This window comes from Pleurodeles waltl, chromosome 8 (assembly GCF_031143425.1).
Source record: "Pleurodeles waltl isolate 20211129_DDA chromosome 8, aPleWal1.hap1.20221129, whole genome shotgun sequence".
NCBI lineage: Eukaryota > Metazoa > Chordata > Amphibia > Caudata > Salamandridae > Pleurodeles > Pleurodeles waltl.
The window spans coordinates 735,939,791-735,961,815 of NC_090447.1; the positions used below are offsets into that span (position 1 = coordinate 735,939,791).

Sequence of the window (22,025 nt, forward strand, 5' to 3'; positions counted from 1 at the left end):
TTTTGAAAATCTGACATGGCAGAAAAAAAGTTACAGAGTAAAACATGGAGAAAAATAGCTGTTTTTTCACCTCCATTTAATTTTTTTTTATTTCAGCTGTTATTTTCTGAGCAAAACCTTGTAGGATCTACACAAATGCCCCATTGCTAAATTCAGAATTTTGTCTACTTTTTCGAAATGTTTAGCTGTCCGGGATCCAGCATTGGTTTCACACCCATTTCTGTCACAAACTGGAAGGGGGCTAAAAGCACAAAAAAATTTAAAAATGAGTTATGTCCCAGTAAAATGCCAACATTGTGTTGAAAAATGTGGTTTTCTGATTCAAGTCTGCCTGTTTCTGAAAGCTGGGAATATGGTGATTTTAGCAACGTAAACCCTTTACTGATGCCATTTTCAGGGGAAAACCACAAGCCTTCTTCTGCAGCCCTTTTCTCCCATTTAAAAAAAAAAAAAAACATTTTTGCTGTATTTTGGCTAATTTCTTGGTATCCTCCAGGGGAACCCACAAACCCTGGGCACCACTAGAAGCCCTAGGATGTTGGAAAACAAGGATGCAAATTTGGCATGGGTAGCTTATATGGACAAAACGTTATGAGGGCCTAAGCACGAACCACCCCAAATAGGCAAAAAAAAAGCCTGGCACCTGAGGGAGAAAAGGCCTGGCAGCGAAGGGGTTAAGAATATCCATACATTCTTGAGGTAGTGTAAGATATCCAAACTCTATGACTTCACGAGCAATATCGCAAGGTTCAATTTCTTGTAGTTTGAGTGCCTGATTTGATCACGGTTCTGAGTGACAAAGTCCGGGTTAAGGGGAAGCTTCTCATGAGGAACGACTGTTAGCTCTAGCAGAGTAGTGAACCATAACTGTCTGGTCCACGTGGGGGGCAATAGTATGAATGTGAGGGATGTTTGTCTGAGCTTCCAAACCAGAAAAGAAGGAGGGGGATATGTGGAAAAGCGTAGGCAAATATCCTTGACCAGTTCATCCATAGAGCATTGCCCGTTGAAAAAGTGTGTGGGAACCTGGAGGCGAAGTGTGGGCATTTTGGATTTTCTTTTGTTGCAAATAGGTCTATGTCTGGGACCCTCCACTTTTGGAAGTAGGGAAGCAGGAGTCAAGGGTGGAGCTCCCATTTGTGGAGTTGCTGCCGCATCCTACTGAGGACATCAACAGTTATTTGTCCCTGGGAGGTACTCCGCTTGCAGGTAAATATTATGGCAAATGGCCCAGTGCCAAATTGTCTGCGAAAGACAAGAGAGTTGCAGAGAGTGAGTCCCTCCTATTTCTGCACATAATACATGGTTGTCATGTTCTCTTTGCATATGAGGACTCCCTTGTTGATGAGGTAAACTACAAATGCTTTGAGCGCTAGTGAACAGCTAGAAGCTCTAGGTAATCGATGTGCATAGTATCATTTATCAGATCCCTGAGACTCTGGACTGTGAGATCCTGAAGGTGAGCAACCCATACTGTTTGAGAGGCATCCGTTTTCAGAATGATCTGTGAAACAGTGTCTATGAAAAGCCGCCACTCCAAGGGATTGGTTCCGTTCCACCACAGCAGACAGCAATGGATTTGGCTGTCTACCAACAATAGATCTTGTAGATAACCCTGTGCCTGAGACAATTGGCGTTCTAGACATTCCTGCTACGGATGCATGTGAAGACCCGAATGGGGCACAATGGCAATACAAAAGACCATCATGCCCAGGAGCCTCATTTTACTGTGACTTGGTGACTGGGGAGGAAATGGAAGAGTTGTTTTTAAAAGTTTTGTATCCTTGCTGCATTGGGGTAGCCTAGTCTTAATTGCGTGTTCAGAGAGGGCTGGATCTGACTAGGATTCAGGTGTGATTTTTTGGAAATTGATAGTGAAATTTAATTGATGAAGTAAGTCTGTGGTGTGACTTGATTGTGGTGCAGACTTTGTGTGAGGGTACTGGCTTTGATGAGACAGTCATCCAGATATGGGAAGACGTGTATATTTTGTCTGCACAAGTGTGCTGCGACAACTGACAGCCATTTTGTGAAGACTCTTGGGGTAGTTGTGACCCCGAAGGGAAGTACTTTGAATTGGTAATGTTGTCCTGCTATCACAAATCTGAGGTATTTGCGATGTGCTGGGTCTATAGGAATGTGAAAATCACCATGTGAAAATGTTCTGACAGGATGAAGTGGTTTAAATGCCTGGGATCTAGGATAGGCCTCAAGGAGCTGTCCTTTTTGGGGGTGAGTTAATACAGGGAGTATACTCCTGTTCCTTGATAGTGAGGAGGAACTGGTTCCATTGCTTCTTTGCTTAGTAGGGCCTGCACTTCCTGTTTGAGTAGAATATATGTTCTACTAAAAGTTTGTTAGTTTGAGGGGGAATGTTTGGAGCTGTGGAGCTCCGGACAGTAACCATGTTGATAATATCCAACACCCATTGGCTAATACCCAACACCCGTTGGATAATATCCAATACCCAGGTATTATGGTAGTCAGAGGGAAGGTGAAGGGACTCACTGATTGGAGCTAGTGGAAGAGCCTCTAGGGGAGGGTGTTTTTCCCACCTGATATTATTTCTCCTGTAGAAACTTTTGGAGAATCCTCTACGGGAGGATGAGTGAGGTTGGCCTTTCTGATAAGATGAGGAAGTGTTTGTGCCGGATGATCTGGCGGCTGTTTTATATAACGGCCTACGAAAAGCCCCACATGAAGTAGGGGTTTGGAGAGCTCACATGGATTTGGCCACTTCATTATCTTTTTTGATTTTCTCAAGCATTTCATCGACATAAAAGACGAAAAAGTGCTGCAAAAAAGGTACATTGAGAATGGTATGCTGTAGCTCCGGTGTAAAAACAAAAATGAGTAGCCACACATGCCGGTGTAAGAGGACACTAGCATTGATGCCTCAAATGACTATATCCGCAGAGTCCAAGGTACAGCGAATGGAGTTGCTCGAAATAAGCTTGCCTTCACTAATGATTTCTTGTTTTCTTTTTCTTTGCTTCTCTAGGAGATATTGGAGGAGCTCCTCCATTTCATCCCACTGGGCACGGTCATATCTAGCAAGAGACCTTGTGTATTAGCAATGCGCCAATGGTTGGCTGTTTGTGCAGCAACACGCTTTCCAGATGTGTCTATCTGCTTTCTCTCCTTGTCAGGAGGCAGAGCATCTGGAGCTGCTTGAGAGGTGACTCTCACATTGGAAACTACCAAGGAACCTGCAGGGATCTGACATTTAATAAAAACTGGGTCTGAGAGTGAAGCTTTATACTACTTTTCTGCAAGCGGAGTGAATATGCGTGCCCTGGCAGATTCTTTAAAAATATCCTCTGCATGACTCATCATACCCTTAAAGCATGGAAAGGTATTGTGTGGCTCTATGGGATTTAGTGAGGGTTACAAACAAAAAGTCGTCCTCAATAGGCCTTTGTCTAGGGGCACCTGATGGTAAGTGGCTGCTCTCCAAATGAGTTCCTGAAAGGAAGTATTATCATCCGGTGGGGATCGCCAAGCTGGGTAGACATCAGTATCAGTATTGCTGTAGGGATCAACATCATACTGGGACTATTGGTTTATATCTGGGGGAAAAGGCACAGTATCCTCCACTTTGTCATGAAAGAGTGAGGGGAACCCTGTGGTGTGACATCAAGAGGGTCAACCTGAGAATGAGAAGGTGAGGGGGGAGGTGATGGTGGTGTGGTTGGTGGTGCGGAGGAAGGTAGAGGAGGGTGTATGTCACCAGAGTTTCTATCCACTGTTTTGTGCTTGGCAAGAGGTGTAGGAATGTCAATTGCCCCCTCAAAAGTAAGCTGCCTCTTGGAAGGTGTGGAAACAACAGCCTTAACCAAGACACGTCCGTCTGAGGTTAAATATGAAGCTGCAATTGTTATGTGTCGAGCTGCTACTTCATTTTGTGGAAGATAAGCTCAATAGAAGTAGTCGGCTCCAAAAGCATAGTGACTTTCAGTCTTTTCGGCGCTGAGGTGCTCTTGACTTTCGATCCCAAAACTGTTGGTGCCGAGGCGGGCAGCGATTTCTTCTATGCCGAAGCAAGCGGAGCCAAGTGGGAGGTGAAAGCTTTGGTGATGAGGCTGGTGATGTTCGGCTCAGTACCTAAGTGGTGGGCTTAGGCTTGCTTTTCACAGCCGAGCTCAGTGGAGGAGCTCCAGAACCAGGGTTTCAGTGCCGGCCATGGCCAACAACAGTGGTGTTCCGATAGCCTTTACTTTGATGGTAGAGGACTTTTTAGGCTGAGCATGGGAGCTAGTACTCAACGTTGGTAAAGCCGGAGGAAGGTCTAACACCTCAAGAACTGTGTCAACCTCAGAGTCTGAATCCGCAACGGAGAAAGCCTCTTCCTCTGCAGCTGAGGCCTCTTGAAGCTCCAACTCCGCTGCAGACATGCTGCCATGGAGTCCAAAAATATGCGGGATGTCTTCGAACTCTTGTTGCTGCATCTTGCGATGATGAGCTCTTCGATCTTGCAAATTTTTCTTAGATAGAAAAGACTGGCAAACCTTGCAGTCCTTCTCTTTATGGTCTGGAGACAAACAGAGGTTGCAGACCTGGTGCTGGTCGGTCCACTGGAACTTTCGACATGGAAGGGAGTCGGTTCCATCAGAAGTTCATTCTTGAGAAGTTAGAACTGGGAAAATGGCAGCCCGAAATGCCTCTGTCAGAGCACATCAATCTGCCGTGTAGCTTCAGATCCAGAGCTCGATGAAAACCTGACAACAGTGGAAGAAAACAATCTAACGATGGAGTTGATGCCCATGCGCATTACCAGAGAGAGAAGGAGTCACTATACCTTGTCACTCGATTGACTGAAGAAGAAGAACTTGCAACCTTCCGGATCCAACACTAGATGGCAGAAGTATGCAGAGCATGTGTACCTACAGCCACACATGCCATCAAACATATTATGCTTTGAAGGGGTATCTTGTCCACCAAACTCTAATAGGGCCCTAAATTCCTGAGAATTTTGTAACGCTCCATATAATCAGGAGATTAGCAGAGTGCTACTGTATTATAAGGGAATTTGGTATTTCACTGAAAATGATAATATTAAGATCAGCCAATCAACCTTGCAATCCACCGATTAGTGACTTGAATGTTAAATTGAAAGTATTATTTTTTCCAAGCCTTCATATAGGAGAATTATTTGAGAAAAACATTCACGAGCTAGGTGGCCTGTAGTGAGTACATAAGAATGAACAGATCAGTGGCACCTCTAATACCTCAGACATTTAGGTGTTTGCTGATGAGATCTGCAGATGCTTTTCTTATTATGTTTTTGAGTCACAAGAAATCCTAACCAAGCCTTTCCTACTTCCAGTGCTGATGCACTTAGTACCTCGTTGGTTAATAGCAATATCTGTTATTAACAGTGTTATGAAACAACAAACCTCTAGTAGCAAGCACTGAACTGGGTATTATCTGATCTTGCATGTACAGGACGAGCTTCAATGGGATATCCCTGGTACAGGACCACTGTACAACTCTGCTGATTGATTTCCCCACTGTGACAGACCTGGGGTCTTTTCTGCTCAGGTCATTTGTGTCATGGATCACAAAATGGTGCACCACTTGTTTCGGATGCTACTCTACAAACAGGTGCTAGACTCAGCGTGAGAATGGAATCCAAATGTACCCCCTCTATTAGAAATAAAGCCTGTGGGCCCCCAATCCAGCCTCTCATACAATGGATGGCTGGTGGAAGCTTATTATAAGTACCTTACTGGTGGTAGCTGTTCTTTCCCTCTCCTCCTGTATTTCTGTGATGCTTCCCATTGCTCACCCCCCTCTGAAGGATATGATACAGTTGTCACTAAATGACAGAACAGGGCCATAAACTGACAGTGCTTTGACTCCATGGTGAATTTAAGCAACATCTGTGTGGAGGAAGGATTAGTATGTGAAAATAGGTGTCCTGGAGGTCCAGGAATACCTGTGTACCAGCACAGTGAAGGACAGCTAGACTGTCTAAGGGGCAGCATCTTGAACTCATCCCGGTGAATGTACAGGTTGAAGAGAAGAAGGTCAAGGATGGGTCTCAGACCTCGGTCCCTCTTAGGGACCAAGATGTAACGGGAGTAGAATTCAGTGTCCCTTTTTTCTATTAAAGGTCTCACCTCTATGGCCCCTTTGTTCGGCAAAATGAATACATGCATGAGAAACCATGTTCTGGTGAAAGGTGATCAGTCTAGAAAAGAGAAGGAAAAAGCTTTTGCAATTAGCTAGAAAACACAGTGATCATCTGCCTGTTGATGGAAAATGGGAGACCATCCTCCCCATGGGCTGCTGGTGTGGAGAGTTAGATGCAGCAGATCCAGAGGAAGATGGTGCCGACTGAATTGAATGTTGATCTTCGTAATGCCATCCCCTAGATTCACCCCTGGTCCAAAAAGAGGGGTACATTTGTTAGGGCTTCTGGATCAGCTGGGGATTAGCTGGGGAGGTTTTCTCTTTCTGGACTGTTAGGCCCTACAGTATCCTCAAAATTTCCTGTACTCCTGGCAAAACTGCCTTCCATGGGAGCCCAGTTCAAGGAAGTGAGATACAGCTCTGATGTCTTTAAAGCATTGCAAAGAGAAGCATTCTCACTGAATAACCGCTTGCTATCAAAGGACATGTCCAGAAGCGAAGCTTGGACATCTCAAGAGGAGTTGCACATAGCATTAACAGTGCAGAGAGCAAGACTGCCAGAAGCAGACTTTAACGCACATAGTATCCAGTCTCATAAACTCTTGGTCTAAAGGGGTCATGGAAAAAGCATCATGGTTTGGTTTGTGAAAGAGGCATGGGCCTCTGGACTTTCCAGTGAAAGGTGCAACTGCAAGAATTTCAAGGTGCATGTTTAGCAATTTGTCTGTGGACAACCAGGCTTGTTTTTGCAAGGAGCTAGTACAAGATTCAAGAATGCCTTGTTAAAGGGCGTCAGAGGGCCTGAAACTGCAAAGGCAGCCGAGAGATTGTTATTAAAATGTTAGATTTGGCATCTGCAAGGGGCAAGACCGGCTCCAATTTAGGAAAATGAATATCCTCTTTTGAAGAGGTGTCCACATAATTTACATTATGTAAATCCAGGTAAAGACCAGCCTCCGTTGTTGTTATAGGGGGGGAGATTATCAGGCTACAAGTCATCATCCTTGTTACAGCCATAATCTTTATGAGGCATGATAAGAGTGTCAGAGTCAGATAACTGAAGTTCTTTTATTCTGATAAATCTCTGGACTCCAGGAAGAGGCAGGTTAAATGGTTCATCATCAAAACAGGCCTCGACTTTCGCCACCCAAATTATGTCAACCAACTTCGATGGTTTAAAAGGCAGAACCAAAAGTCGTTATGAGGGCAGTGGTAGCGACTACTTTGGCAATGTTGTTATCCTGAGAAGATCCACAATTTCAAGCCGGGAAGTCACAACCTGTAGAGGTTTGGCCAATAAATTGCAACCTCCAGCTTCATCTTTTTTTATTACTGTAATTGACTTCGACATCCAGACATAAAGGAACAATGTTGAGTTTCCAAATAGTTGCAGGAGTGGGACCGTTTCTTGAAGAAAGAGAATGATTTCAATGTTTTTTGGAAGGAAAATATTGCAATGTTTTGGTAGGAGAACATTTCCTGTGGAAAGATCTACCTGAAGAAGTGGAAACCACTTCTGTGGGCCTTAACAAAATTAGCTTGGTCTTCTGCTCACTGATAACATTAAATAGCAGGAGTCATAGGTTGAGCGGTCATGGTCATATCCAAGACACCACATACAGATATCATGTAGATCGAACAAGGACATCTTCTACGGTGTTTAAACCCATAATCATAGGGGAGGCATTTGACCTAGTGGCTGAGAATTTTCACAACAATAGTAGCGAGAAGATCTCAATTAGGCCTCATATACTCTGATGTTGGCACATCTGTGGTGAGCGAAGTCACAAATAAGACTTCATGGTGCCACTGGAAATTTATTGCTGGGGAAAAGGTTTACATAAACAGTCTGGCACTCGGAGGATATTCATAAAGTGTGGGGTCTATTGAAGATGTAGTCATCTTTAAAATCGTGCTCTACAGGGATCAGTTATTCCTAGCAGCACTCTAAATTAAACATCAGAAAGTTAAAATGCATTAATTAGCAATTACAATAATAAATCTAGTGTACCTTCACAAGACTTTGAAGCAGGGTTGTAGATGTAGCCAGTATCGCATTCACATTCATATTTCCCTGGTGTGTTTGTGCATCGGGCAGCCCCACAGATGTTCACATTCAATTCACATTCATTGAAATCTGTAACAAAAGAACACAGTGAAAATACTCCTCTCCCACAGTCACTTCCATGGTTAAAGTTTGTACCTATTACTGTGCTTAAGCAACTTTGTTATTGCACCTACACCAATATGCTCCTTTTTTTCATATTCTGTAATCACTTGCCTATTACAAAGAGCACATCAGGTCTGTGCCCCGGCTACCGTTAACTGATTATCGAAAATAATACCACCAACCAACAAAAGTGTTAGGATCGACAAGTCAGAAACATACGTTTCTAGCCCAGTTTAGGAACGGCCCTTTGCACGGGATAACTTTGGCTCAGACTTTCTGTTATAGTTATTGGTAAATTGCATTTGCATAATGAACAATTTGGCCTTTTGGTAGTCTGGAGGCGACTTTACAAGTGAATATGTTTTTTAGTCTTCCCTGTCCCTGGATGTATAACTGTACTTTATAAGGCTATGGATCTAATCCTATTTGTTGATTATTCTACTTTTCCTTAAGGCAAGGGTGCTTAGAATGTGGCTGTGGAAGTAATATAGCACAAAATAAATAAACAACACTGTGATCTATTTTGTTTAAACACCTTTTGCTTTAGCTCTCACCGAAATATTCCTAGTAACCTAGGTATTGTAATTACAAAAACAACAGTGGTTCCTCAGATTGATAATAGATAATGAGTCAAAATGAGTAAGTTGGACAAGGTAATTGATACTGATCAAACACTACATTTTGGTTGAAGCAATAACCAATAAAAAGTAAACGCCCATAGGAAACACAAGTAGATGCTCCAAAGGGACGGCGCAGTGCTAAGTGACATATGTGAAAAAGTGCACAGCAGTGAAAAAACGCAAACTTGGCTGACAACAGTATATTTCAATTTAGGAAACACTGATAATACAGGTTTAAAAATGAGTACAATACTTCTGCACAGTCAACACATAAGTACATCCACATTTCGATCCTAATGACATTAATTTAAGCAGGGTCTTCATCGGGAAAACACAAAAGGACATAGCATACAAGAACAAGCATTTGCAATGTAATAGGTCTTGCATTTGGTCAACTTAGAGCTATTAGCATTGTAAAGTCCTAACTGGACTTTTATTGCCACATAAAATGAAAATGAGAACTAATACATTTTTACATAGGTGACCCAATTTAAAGCACCACCCCATGAGCCTGAAGGAGCAAACAAAATGAAACTGAAGTTCACCTGCAGTCAAACATATTGGCAAATGTGCAGCAAGAGCGCGCTGTGTAGGAAATAAAAAGAAAAAGTAGTCCAGGACCCATGCTGAAAACATGGAGCCTCCTATGTTTTCAGTAGTTGGCCGATGAGCTCGCTGATGGCTAAACACTGGAAAAGGTATGATGTATGTATGGCTTTCACAAATAAAATCAATTGATTTTTAAAAGGCAAGCCCACGAACCATCGAAACTGATGGGCGTGCGGTGGGTGTGGTTAAAAGCCTACTGAGAGATTACAGTAGGCTATAGCGCTTGCGTGCTCGACCCTAAAAATGGAAATATAGATAACACCCTACTGAGGGATCATCAACTAATGAAAGCATATTTTGGAGTATAACACTCTAACCTCCGTAACATTTGGCATGCTATATGTAAAGTCAGGGAGTCGTCTATATCAAAGCGACTAAGCATGACGGCCTATCAATTCAAGAAAACCACTGACTTTGGTGACCTCACTGGTGGCCTTTAGTCTCTAAAGAGATTGACAGTTGACTGGCAAGTAAAGAATCAATAAAAAAATGGAGGATTTCAGTGGAACAAATGGTCAGTCAAAGTAAAGTTTTCCAAAACATCCCGGACCCAGACACAACATTATTTTAATCAAGGTTCTGGGTGAATAATTAAAGTATATCCTACAACACATCCAACTGTATCCCCGGAGGTCCCTAAAAATAGGCTAATTGTTTTAGGGACACCCAGCCAGCATTTTGTACTGCTAAGGTGATGTAAAATCCGGACAAATGTGGTCAGAAACAGCAGTGACCTTTATAGTGACCAAAGGTCTCAAATGGTGATGGACAGAAGTGATACTTAATTTGCAAACTTCATCTGTAGAGATAGTTGACAGGAGAATGATCATTTAAAAGCGATAGACATATCATCTTCTTAATCAAAGTTGCAGGAACATGTTTTTTTTTTTTTTAAATGTACTCTGCAAAACAACAATTGTGCGCCAGAAAATTCATAATGGATTCACATGGAGATAAATGGAGATCCAATTTAAGAACATTTGATCCTGTTCTGGTGCTGCAGGACTCAAGTCTTCACTTGCTGTGTTGTCTGACCAATGCAGATGAGCTCATATCCTATCCGTTACAATTGGAAAATGACCATAGATCATGTTTCATACCATTGTGTTCAAACACCTTGGTGTCATTACATAATTTACATGCTTTTGAAGGGAAACATTGGTCTATCTGGATGTTGCAGGAATCATTCTGATCTAGTTACCAGCAGAATGGCAGAACCCTGTTCAGAGGGCCAGGGAGCACACAGGAGTTACTGGGCCCAACCAGGAGGAATGAGGCCTTTTACTCCTAATGTCCCAGGGCCTTACCTACTATGGATCCTAAGCATTTGGGTAGAGTACCACTTAAGCACTTAATGCTCAGTGGTAGTGTGGTTGAGCAGTCTAAGGCTTCTCGGTAGAGGTAGACAAGGGGGAGAACAAAGACTCACAACACAAAATGAGCACACAGCAGCAATAAATGATTGCTTTTATGAAGAAGGAGTATTTACACAGGACTACAAAGTAAAATACGACTTTCACAAAAAAAAAAATAGTCCTTTGAGGTCAGGGCTCTAGTGTTTCATAGGCAGGTCCCAGAGTCCCACTCCCCTCCAGTGAGCGGTACTGGTTATTACCTATTCACTGCTGGCAACAGTCAGGTTAAAGCCCTAGCAGTCCGAGGCTCAGGAGTCTCACTCTGACTCTCGATTAAAGTCAAAAGTGTTCCTTTGCCGCAGCGCTATCTGACAAGCAAGTTCCCTCAAGCTTGTATGGCCTGAAGATCAGTGTTAACTACACCAGCTGGATCTGAGCAATTGAAGTCTCTGAGCATGCCTCCTTCGCAGGGTGCATAGCTGCAGCAGCTGCCTCTAATGAGCCTTTCACACACGGCACAGGAGGGCTATGGTTGGAGGTCCTTCAGTTCCTCACACATGGTCCTGCAGCAAGCAAAGGGTTCTTGATGCTCTTCCAATGCTTATTAAGTTTTCTCAAGTTCCTTCCCCCTGATGGGAGGTGGGAGTGTGACGATACTCGTGATGGTCCTCTGTCATGGACTGGGCCTGCTTCCTCCATCAACAGTCTCAGCCAGACCATGTTTTTTGCTTTGCTCTGGTGGCACTCTCCCACCAGGCATACAGGGTCACTGTTTCACTGTTCCTACTCTGCACGTGCTACAATTGGAGCGGCACAGCAGCAACTTTATGGCAGCCTCACCTTGAACACGGGCTACAGCCGATCAGCTAGACAGCAATCTTCAAGGTGGCCCCATCTAGCATATGAGGTACCGGCTATTTACTGAACATGGCTACGGCCAGATCAGCATGCAGCAATATTCACTGCAGCAGCAGCTGGCAACCTGGGTACTCTGTTGAGACATGAACACCGGCAATGATCCATTCGATGCAACAAAGACCACTGCTCAATTCGGCCCTCCTCTGGCTTTCGGGGGGGTCAAAGACTTTTCCCTGCACAGTGGCAATGACCTGATCAGTGCAGCAGCCACCTTCTTACACCTCGCTACGGGGATCCACTCGCTAGGTTTACGACACTGGACATCACCGTCTCCACGCTCTCTTCTCACTTACAGTGCACACTGGTTTTGACAAACGGGCAGGTCCTGGTGCACCGAGATCCAAGGTGGGGTGTCTTGGATTCCCTGTGTGATGTCCCTTCACCCATCTGAAAGAATAGCAGGCCTTTATCACCAGTCCTGGTCACATGCGGAAGTCTTTCAGAGCTTCTCCTCCTTGCACAGCCTGACTGGCTGATCGATAGTTCACGATTTTGGGAGTCTCAATCTCCCCTTTCCAGGCAACAATTGTGATTTAGAGTTGAAGTGTCTTAAGTTTATGTTAGGGGTCTGCTTCCTTTTGAAATGCCCTCTACTCTGAAATCTGATCCTCCAGAGATCAGTCTGTCACAGCAGAAGTGACTCCAAAAATGATAGTCCCACAACATAGACCATAGGAGTGACTAAAGGTTTACACCTGGATGTCAGCCACAGTGATATGTGCATCAAAAGGCTCCCTAGGACTCAGCCCTACTCTTTATGATTCTCTTATCAGTCCCATTTCCTTCCTGAGATGTTCCCAGGCCCCTTCCCAGTGACTTCTCTCTGAAACAAAGAGCACCCTTTGAAGTGTACGAAGAGACTGGCTCTCCCTTCTATAGTGTGTCCTACCCAGCTTACAGGAATGCAGCAGCACAAAAATCTGGCGGGGTGGATTTGTCTACCTCCTTTCCTCATGTTCCTCCAGTCAACCGTGGGTCTTCCGAAATGTACCCTGGAGTTTTCCACCTACTGTACCATTCAAAGGGACACAAACACCCAGCAAATTCTTATAGCATTCATGCACTGCACAGCACTACATCCTTTACGTATGGTATCCTACACCCAGCAGATGCATAAAATATACACGCACTGCATAGCACTGTATTGTACCATTCACAGGCACACATATACCCAGCACATGCATACCCACACAAACTTTGCACAGCATCAAAAACCAAACCGATGTAGGCCAATCATTAGTTAAACATACAGTGATAAAACTTTAAATGAGTGAGCCTGTAGGCCTCACTGACATAGGTAAAAGATGCAGGTTCACTCCGACTTATCACTACAAGATAAACTGCCACCAACGCTTGTGCTGCTTAACTCCAGGCACTATGTAGCCTTTCTCCACTGTGAGGGTAGCACTTTGGGCACCCTTCCTAACCCAAAAAGACTGCAATACGTGAGACAGGCACTTGTCAGGTGCAAATGCATGATCCATGTTTGCCAAAGACAACAGCAATCAGCATTAGGGATCCAGACATCAGTACAGTTAGGGCACTCAGGGCAGTGATGCATGTCAATCACAATGCAATGGACTTTTCTGTCCCAACACTGTAATAAACGTACTGGTAAATATGTATTTGCCATAAGCAGTGGTGCATGTGTCCAGTTGTAGTAACTTCTCTCTTCGGTAATATCATGCCCTTCCCTTGCTTGCTTAACAAGTCTTTTACAACACCTCTCTCCAGTAGTCTGGTGATTAACGTTTCTGATTCACAGAACTAATTAACCCTCTTGTGCATTACCTACGAACATAGAGGAACTGCAGATAGGAAGAATTTCACTGAGATTATGGGGATGGTGGTGCGCATCTGTAGAACGTGTTTCTCTCACAAATGTCAAATCCAAGTATGCCTTCAAAAGTGAAATAGCTTTGAGAGTTGGGTGAAGGCTTAAGCCATCAAATGTCTTTTTATCATTAGCATTTTGTTTAGAGTGAAAAAAGGAATATAATTCAGATCTAGAATTTGTTGTATTGTAATATCTTTCTCAATCAAGCTCATGAATTCAATTTATGGAGAACATTTTGCATTTCATAAAATAATAAATGAAATCAGAACTCAGCATTGGGCAAAGGGTAAGCAGAACATATTTTTGATAAATCCAGCAAAATAAACACCTTCAAGTCTTTGATTTGAGACTGCAGGTGTCAAACAGAGCTATTGCTAACAATGTACATTGTGAGGTCTTTGGATTCTCCCCTTTCGACTACTGACTTTCTTCTACCAGCCTCTTTCAGCCATTGGCTTGAGAATGTGCAACATGTCTTGGCAGTAAAGTATTAATTTCAAAGCTAATGCTGTTGGCTGTCTGTATGTATCTTTCAGCCTCCACCCAAGTACTATTGTTGAACTGTCTGAGGGACTACTTTTCAACTATAGGTTTCTGTCCTCTGGTAGCTCAAGGTGTGCAAAGCTCCTTGGGTTAAAAGGGCTTCAGTCCACTCCCCACACCCACTTTGTGTACCTTACCCTGGGCTCATGCAGCTTTCAGGACACACAACCTGATGTGTAAAGAGTTCCGCAGGAGATGGATCTTCAACGACAACCTTGTACAAGTATTTTGCAGGTTTGAAGTGCATACAAAAAAGCATGGGAACTGAAATCCTGGGTGCAATGGGGGTGGGACCAGTGATCTGCCAAAAAAGAACATGGTATTCTGCAGCTATTTTGTTGGCCTTTCACCTCCTGGTATATACACATAACATGTAATGCACACACCTTAAATGACAAGCACTGGCATATCCAATAGGTCTCGCCTTTCGGATGTGAATGAAGGTTTACTATTTTTGTCTTTTTTAGTCATTATTGTTTAGTATTAGCACCAAAAAGAAAACGTGCAATGATGCGCATGCGTAAGGGCGGCGAGATGAATCATTTGTAGTTTGTAATAGCGCTGCACTCCTGGAACCAGCCCCTGACATTGGATATCAGAGTAAATATTAAACAGACAAACACAGCCACACGAGCTGTACCTGGCAATGCAAGTTTTCCCAAGAAGCTAGAAGGATGGAGGCCGCTTTTGCTGCAAGAGGACAATTTGGTACAAGTGCATCATTTCGAAAACAACTGCAGAATTCTTTGTATTTCAGCAGTTTTCAAGCAACAAAAAGGAGTTCCAAACAACTTTTACCACTCAATGAATCTGCTGGGAAGGGTTTGGACTTTTGTGTATCGGCAAATATAGCTCATGTAAGGTAGCGCAGAGGGTTAACATACTTACTGCAAACAACGTGTATTATACAGATTACAGAATAGGACTAAACATAAAACACCGCATAACACAATAACCGATAGAAAATACTCAAGTGTGATCATTGCTCTGCTTCTCCGGCGGCAAGATGAACTAATGTTTAGCTTCTGGTAGCGCAGCCCTCCTGGAATCAACCTCGGACATTACACATCAGTATAACTAATAAACAAACAGCCACCCTAGCAGTACAGGGGTTCATGCGTTTCCCCGGGAAGCTAAAGGATGGCGACTGCTTTTTCTAAGGGGTGCCGTGTTTGAAAAAGAGCACCATTTTGTAAACAACTGCAGACTGCCCCGTCTTTCCAACAGTTTTCAGGCAAGTATAAAAGTGACAAAAAGCTTTTGCTAATTAAGGATTGTGTTGGAGTGTTTGGAGTTTCGTGGATTAGTAATTTTAAATTAGCGCAGAGGGTTGATATACATGCTGCTGACGACAAAACAAATATATATTTAGTTAGTGGTAATATGCCCACCTGGAACCAGTATCTGGCATTTGATATCATGGTAAATAATAAACAAAAAAACACAGCCGTACTAGCCGCACTGGGCATCGTCTGTTTCTCTGGGAAGCTGGAAGGGTAGGGGCTGCTTTTGCAGCGGGCGACAGGTTTTAGAAAAGTTAAACAATTCGAAAACAACTGCAGAGGTACTTCTATTCACAACAGCTTCCAAGCTATTTGATAAGTGCCACAATACTTCTATTCATTATAATACCTGGCAAAAAAAGGGAGGGACGTCTTTCAGCAGTTATAGCTCGTGTAAGGTAGAGCAAAGAGTTAATATACCCGCAGCAATCAATGTGTCCTATGCAGTTCACAAAATATGACCAAACATGAAAGAGTGCGTAAAATAGTAACAGATGAAACATACAGAAATGTGAATATTGGCCTTCTTCTCCGGCGGCAATAGAAATGTATGTTAAGCTTATGGTAGCGCTGCATTGCTGTAAGCAGCCTCTGACACTGGATGTCAACAACTCTAAACAGACAACACGTGATCCCTAGTGAAAAAGGGGACTTAGAGCAGACAAGTGATTGAAATGCGCTCACACCTTTTTCTGCAACAAACCGAGATGTCTGCAACACAAAAGAGTATAAAGTGAAGGAAGATGGCTGAATACTTTGTAAATGTTTGAAGCCTAAGACTGCTTCTCTCTGTAAAAGAACAGTAAAGATCGCTATCTGTATTGTGATCAGATGTGTATGTGATTCACATACAGACATTAACTGACTTGTCTTAGAACACACTAAAGGAAGCTTTCAACCTAGACAGGAGACTATTTCCCAAGCTTACTAAATGTTTGTTGTAACTATCAAGCAACATCGGTTGTTGTTAACATGCTTTATTTCGAACTAAAAAAGAAACAAGTGTTTAGTGCTTCTTTAAATTACACTACGCAAATATAACGACTATCGGGTAAAGACATACTTCTATCTTTAGAGTATTTTTAACAAATATCTTTTGTCAGGAAAAAAAAGTGCAACATTTGAAAAACAACTGCAAAGTTACTTGCATTTCAAAGAGTTTCCAGGTAAATATAAAAGTGCCAAAATACTTTTATTAAATAATAATACGTACTGGAGAGAGATCACAGTTTTGTGTATTGGCAGTTATAGCTCCTATAAGGTAGTGCAGAGGGTTAATATACCTGCTGCAAACAACGTGTACCATGCAGTTTACAATATATGTCCAAACTTGAAAGACTGCGAAAACAGTAACAAATTAAACATGCAAGAATATAATTATTTTCCTTCCTCTCGACGGCAAAACAAAAGCGAGGCTAAATTACTGAAACTAGCCTTTTACATTCATTATCAGAGTAAATAATAAACAGACAAACACAGTGCTTAATTTGTGCTTGTTGTTTCCGGTGCTGAGCACCGGCACTTATTTTTGAGGGCCGGGGCTTATTCTTCGGCCTCAAGCATTTGCTGCGAGCAAAATACACATATTGGAAAGACGGGTGAAGGGAAAAACGAAAATAGTCACAAAGGGAGAAAGTAGCTGCAAGAGTGAGCTGAAGGGGCAGGGAATGGCTTTTTATGGATTAAAGAGCTGGAGATGGCTTCAAGATTACGCCTCCTCAGTATTCCAAGTTCACACATTTAATTGCAGCAGCCGGGTGTTTAAGAGGAGGGCTTTGGGCACCAGCACCTTTTTATTTACAAAGTAAGCAATGGACAAACACAGCTACACTACTCGTACCAGGCATCGTGGGTTTCCCCAGGAGACTGAAACTGTGAGGGCTGCTTTTGCAGAAGGGAAAGGAGAAGGCGGTTTTGTAGAAGTGCATAATTTTTTTAAATGAAGAATTCCTTGTATTTCCAACTGTTTGTGGCAACTATGAAAGTGCAAAAACACCCTATCTAATTCATGTACGTGCTGGAGAGAACTCTACGTTTCCCATATTGCCCGGTTTACCTCATGTTAATACACATGCTGCTGGCAGCAAAAGAAAAATATATTTAGTCAGTGTTAGCGCTGCACTCCTGGGACCAGTATCTGACATTTGATATCAGTGTAAATAATAAACAACCACACACACGCCCACTGTAGCTGGTATGGCTATCATGCGTTTACCCGGAAAGCTGGAAGGGTGGAAGACGCTTTTGCAGCAGGTGGCCAGTTTAATGTATCTGTTGAGGAGAGTTTGTAGTATTGTGAATTGGCAAATATATCTCATCTAATACAGCGCACAGGGTTAATATACCTGCAGTAATTATAGCTTGCCTAAGGTAGCGCTGAGGAGTAATATACCAAACAACATGTATAATACAAATCAGAAAGATTACCAAACACGAAACAAGGAATAAAACAATAACTGATGAAACATATAGAAGCGTGATTATTGGCCTTCTTCTCTGGTGGCAAGATGAACTTACCTCAAAGTGGCAAGATACTTTATTTAAATAATCCTTTCACTGCCAGGCCTTTTCCCCTCCTGTGCAGAGCCTTTTTTTGTCTTTCTGGGGCAGTTTGCACATAAGCCCTCATAACTTTTTGTCCATATAAGCTGCCCGTGCCAAATTTGCATCCTTTTTTTCCAACATCCTAGGGATTATAAAGAGACCCAGAGTTTGTCGGTTCCCCTGGAGGAGTCCAAGAAATTAGCCAAAATACAGCTAACATTTCGTTTTTTTTCACAAAAATGGAAAAACGGAGGAAAAAGGGCTGCAGAAGAAACCATGTGTTTTTCCCCTGAAAATGGCATCAACAGAGGGGTTACAGTGCTAAAAGCACCATCTTCCCAGCTTTCAGGAACAGGCAGACATGAATCAGAAAACCACATTTTCCAACACAATTTTGGCATTTTACTGTGACATGCCCCATTTTTACTATTTTTTGTGCTTTCAGCCTCTTTCCAGTTAGTGCCAGAAATGGGTGTGAAACCAATGCTGGATCCCAGACAGCTAAACAATTCTGAAAAGCAGACACCATTTTGAATTCAGCAAGGGGTCATTTGTGTAGATCTTTCAAGGTTTTCCTACAGAAAGTAACAGCTAATACAAAAATAAATTATATTGAAATTGAGGTAATAAAGAGCCATTTCTGCCCACATTTTCTTCTATAACTTTTTCCACCTATGGCAGATTTTTGAAAGCAATACACTGTTACATCTGCTAGACTCTTTTGGTACAGGGTTATATAGGGCTTGTAGGTTCAACAAGAACCCAAGGTACCCAAAGCCAATAAATGAGCTGCACCTTGCAGCGGGTTTTTATTGTATACCGGGTACACAGCAATTCATTTGGTGAAATATAAAGAGTGAAAAATAGGTATCAAGGAGACCTTTGTATTTCCAAAATGGGCACAAGATAAGGAGTTGAGAAGCGGTGGTTATGTGCACATCTCCGAATTCCAGGATCCCCGTACTAGCATGTGAACAACAGGGCATTTCTCAAATAGACAATTTTTTTTACATACTGTCTTACATTTGTAAGGGAAAAATGTAGAGAAAGACAATGGGCAATAACACTTGTTCTTCTATTCCGTGTTTCCCCAAGTCTCCCGATAAAATGGTACCTCACTTGTGTGGGTAGGCCTAGTGTCCCCGACAGGAAACGCAACATGGACACATTACATTTTTACATTGAAACTGACGTGTTTTTTGGAAAGTGCCTATCGGTGGATTTTGACCTCTAGCTCAGCCGGCACCTAGGGAAACCTTCCAAACCTGTGCATTTTTTTAAACTAGATATCTAGGGGAATCCAGGATGGGGTGACTTGTGGGGCTCTCACCAGGTTCTGTCACCAAGAATCCTTTGCACACCTCAAAATTTGGCAAAAAATATTTTCTCACATTTCGGTGCTGCAAAGTTCTGGAATCTGAGAAGAGCCACAAATTGTGTGGGTAGGCCTAGTGCCCGCCACACGAAAAGCCCCAAAACACAACATGGACGCATCACATTTTCCGAAAGAAAACTGACCTGTTTTTTGCTAAGTGCCTATCTGTGGATTTTGACCTTTAGGTCAGCCGGCACCTAGGAAAACATATGAAAATTAGACGCCTATGGGAATTCAGAATGGGGTGACTTGTGGGGCTCTCACCAGGTTCTGTTATGCAGAATCTTTTGCAAACCTCAACATTTGGCAAAAAAAAAAAAAACATGTTTTCCTCACATTTCAGTGATAGAACGTTCTGGAATCTGAAAGGAGCCACACATTTCCTTCCACCAAGCATTTCCCCAAGTCTACCAATAAAAATGGTACCTCACTTGTGTTGGTAGGCCTAGTGCCCGCGACAAGAAACGCCCCAAAACGCAACATGGCGACATCAAAATTATCAATTACAAAACTACCTGGTTTTTTTTGCGGAGGGGAGGGGCACCTGCATTTTTGGTCTTGGGCTCAGTAGCCATCTAGGGAAACCTACCAAACCCAGACATTTGTTAAAAATAGACACCTGAGGGCGTCCAGGGATGCGTGACTTTTGTGGATCCCAGAATCCTCAGCAAACCTCACATTTAGCTTAAAGAAAAAAAAAGAAAAACACATTTTCCCCGCATTTGAGTGTGGGATCACCACACCGGCACACATTTCTTACCATCCAACATGCCTCTCAGTCGCCTGATAAAAATGATACCTCCCTTGTGTGGATGGGCCAAATGCCTGTGACAGGGAAGAGCCAAAAGCATGTCGAAATTGACGGGGAACAAAAGTGGGTCCAAAAGGGTAGTTTAAAAAAACATTTTTAGGATGGCAAGTGGGGCAGAATTTTTATCAGTATAGATGCGACAATGCTGGGTGGTAGGAATGTTGTGAATTCCTGCAGATCCCGGAAGGTTCTATCACAAAACTGTGGGGAAAATGTGATTTCAAGCAAAGTTGGAGGTCTGCAGGGCATTTTGGCTAAGAAAATGGTGCAGGGTGCCAAGCTCTTTTGGCCCAAATGTAAAACCAAAAAGTTGCAGCTCGTCGAGGGGGCGTGGTGGCGCATGCGGCAGGGGGGGTAGGGGAGGTTGGGGACATAACACATAATATTTTAAAAAATGTATAAAAAAACACTTAACTTCGCTCCCGGACGTGACGCTCTGTTCCTCTGCTCTTCCCTCTCGCTCCAGCACAGGCTTCCAGCATGCCCTATGGCCAATCCTGACGCTGCTCAGAGCAGCATCAGGTTTGGCTGGGAGTACCCAGCCAGGGCACTCCCAGGCAGACTGGGAGCCTGTGCAGGCTCTCTCCAGCCCAGCAACTGTGCTGCTGGGCTGGAGAGACCCTTCTGCACATGCGTGTTTGGCTGGCCCGAGATGGCCGGCCAAACATACAAGCACAGTGAGGGGGGTGCTGAGCACTCCCCCTCATTGCTCGTCACCGCCATGGCCCGCCCCTTTTCCCAAAAACTATAATAAACATAGTTTATTATAGTTTTTTGGGGAAAGGCTTGCAGCAGCCGCTGCTGGAGGGGGAGGGGGTGACGCTCCTCCGCCCATATGGAGGAGCTGCCCCTGAAACCAAAACCCCAAATAATCAACTGTCCTCTTGCTTGCCGGATAAGATCATTTAGTGTGTGGGGTGGAGAGCTGAAAGACTGTTACCCTCTTCAGTTGGAGTGGGGGCATAACCATAGCAATACTGGTTGGTAGCCACCACCCCACCCCACCCCACTTTTTTTTTTTTAATTCACTGGCATCTAGTAGGCTTTCTGCCCATCCCCCCCCCCCCCCCGGATCGGGGGTAATTGCCCCATCTGCCCCATGGTGGCAAAACAACTTTGTCCCCATTTCTTTGGGGGTGGGGGTATGGCCATACCCCCACCCTCTTGTTAAAAAAAACAAATATTCTTCCCTGGTGTCTAGTGGGCTTTCTGACCCCCTTGGGGGCAGAAGGGCCTTACAAAAATAGGCCGATCTGCCCCCAAGGGGGGAAGAAATGGGCAACGGTAATGTGCCCCCAAGGGGAGCGACCCTTGCCCAAGGGACAGCCCGCCCCCAAACAGAACACACACCAATCCCAGGTGCCTAACTGGTTTCTGACCCTCCGGGGCAGATGGGCCTAATAGAAATAGGCCAATGGCCTAAAATAAATTTGGCCCCCAGGGGAGCGACCCTTGCCTAATAGGTTGCTTCCCTTTTGTGAAATTGTCATTAAAAAAAATCCCTGGTGTCTAGTGGTTTCTGCCTGGGGGCAGACTGGCCCAATAAAAATAGGCCGATCTGCCCCCAAGGGGGGCAAAAATGGCTTAAAATAATTTGCCCCCCAGGACAGCGACCCTTGCCTAAGGGGTCACTCCCCACCTGTAAAAAATAAAAAATAAAAATATCCCTTGTGCCTAGTGGCTTATGTCCCCCCTGGGGCAGATCGGCCTAATTAAGATAGGCCGATCTCCCCCAGGGGGGTAGAAATGGCCTTAAAGTAATTGAAACCCTAGGGAGCGACTGTTGCCTAAGGCGTCGCTCTCCTTATATGTAATTAAAAAAAAA

General features: G+C 43.6%; 1 protein-coding gene across 1 annotated transcript in view; it reads right to left on the minus strand.

The window, feature by feature from the left end:
- PROS1 (protein S) overlaps positions 1-22,025 on the minus strand; it is a 377,349-nt gene that overhangs the window by 153,480 nt on the left and 201,844 nt on the right. The window contains exon 7 of the mRNA XM_069204917.1: positions 8,147-8,272. Within this exon, the coding sequence (XP_069061018.1) occupies positions 8,147-8,272 (126 nt within the window). The remainder of the gene's footprint in view (positions 1-8,146; positions 8,273-22,025) is intronic.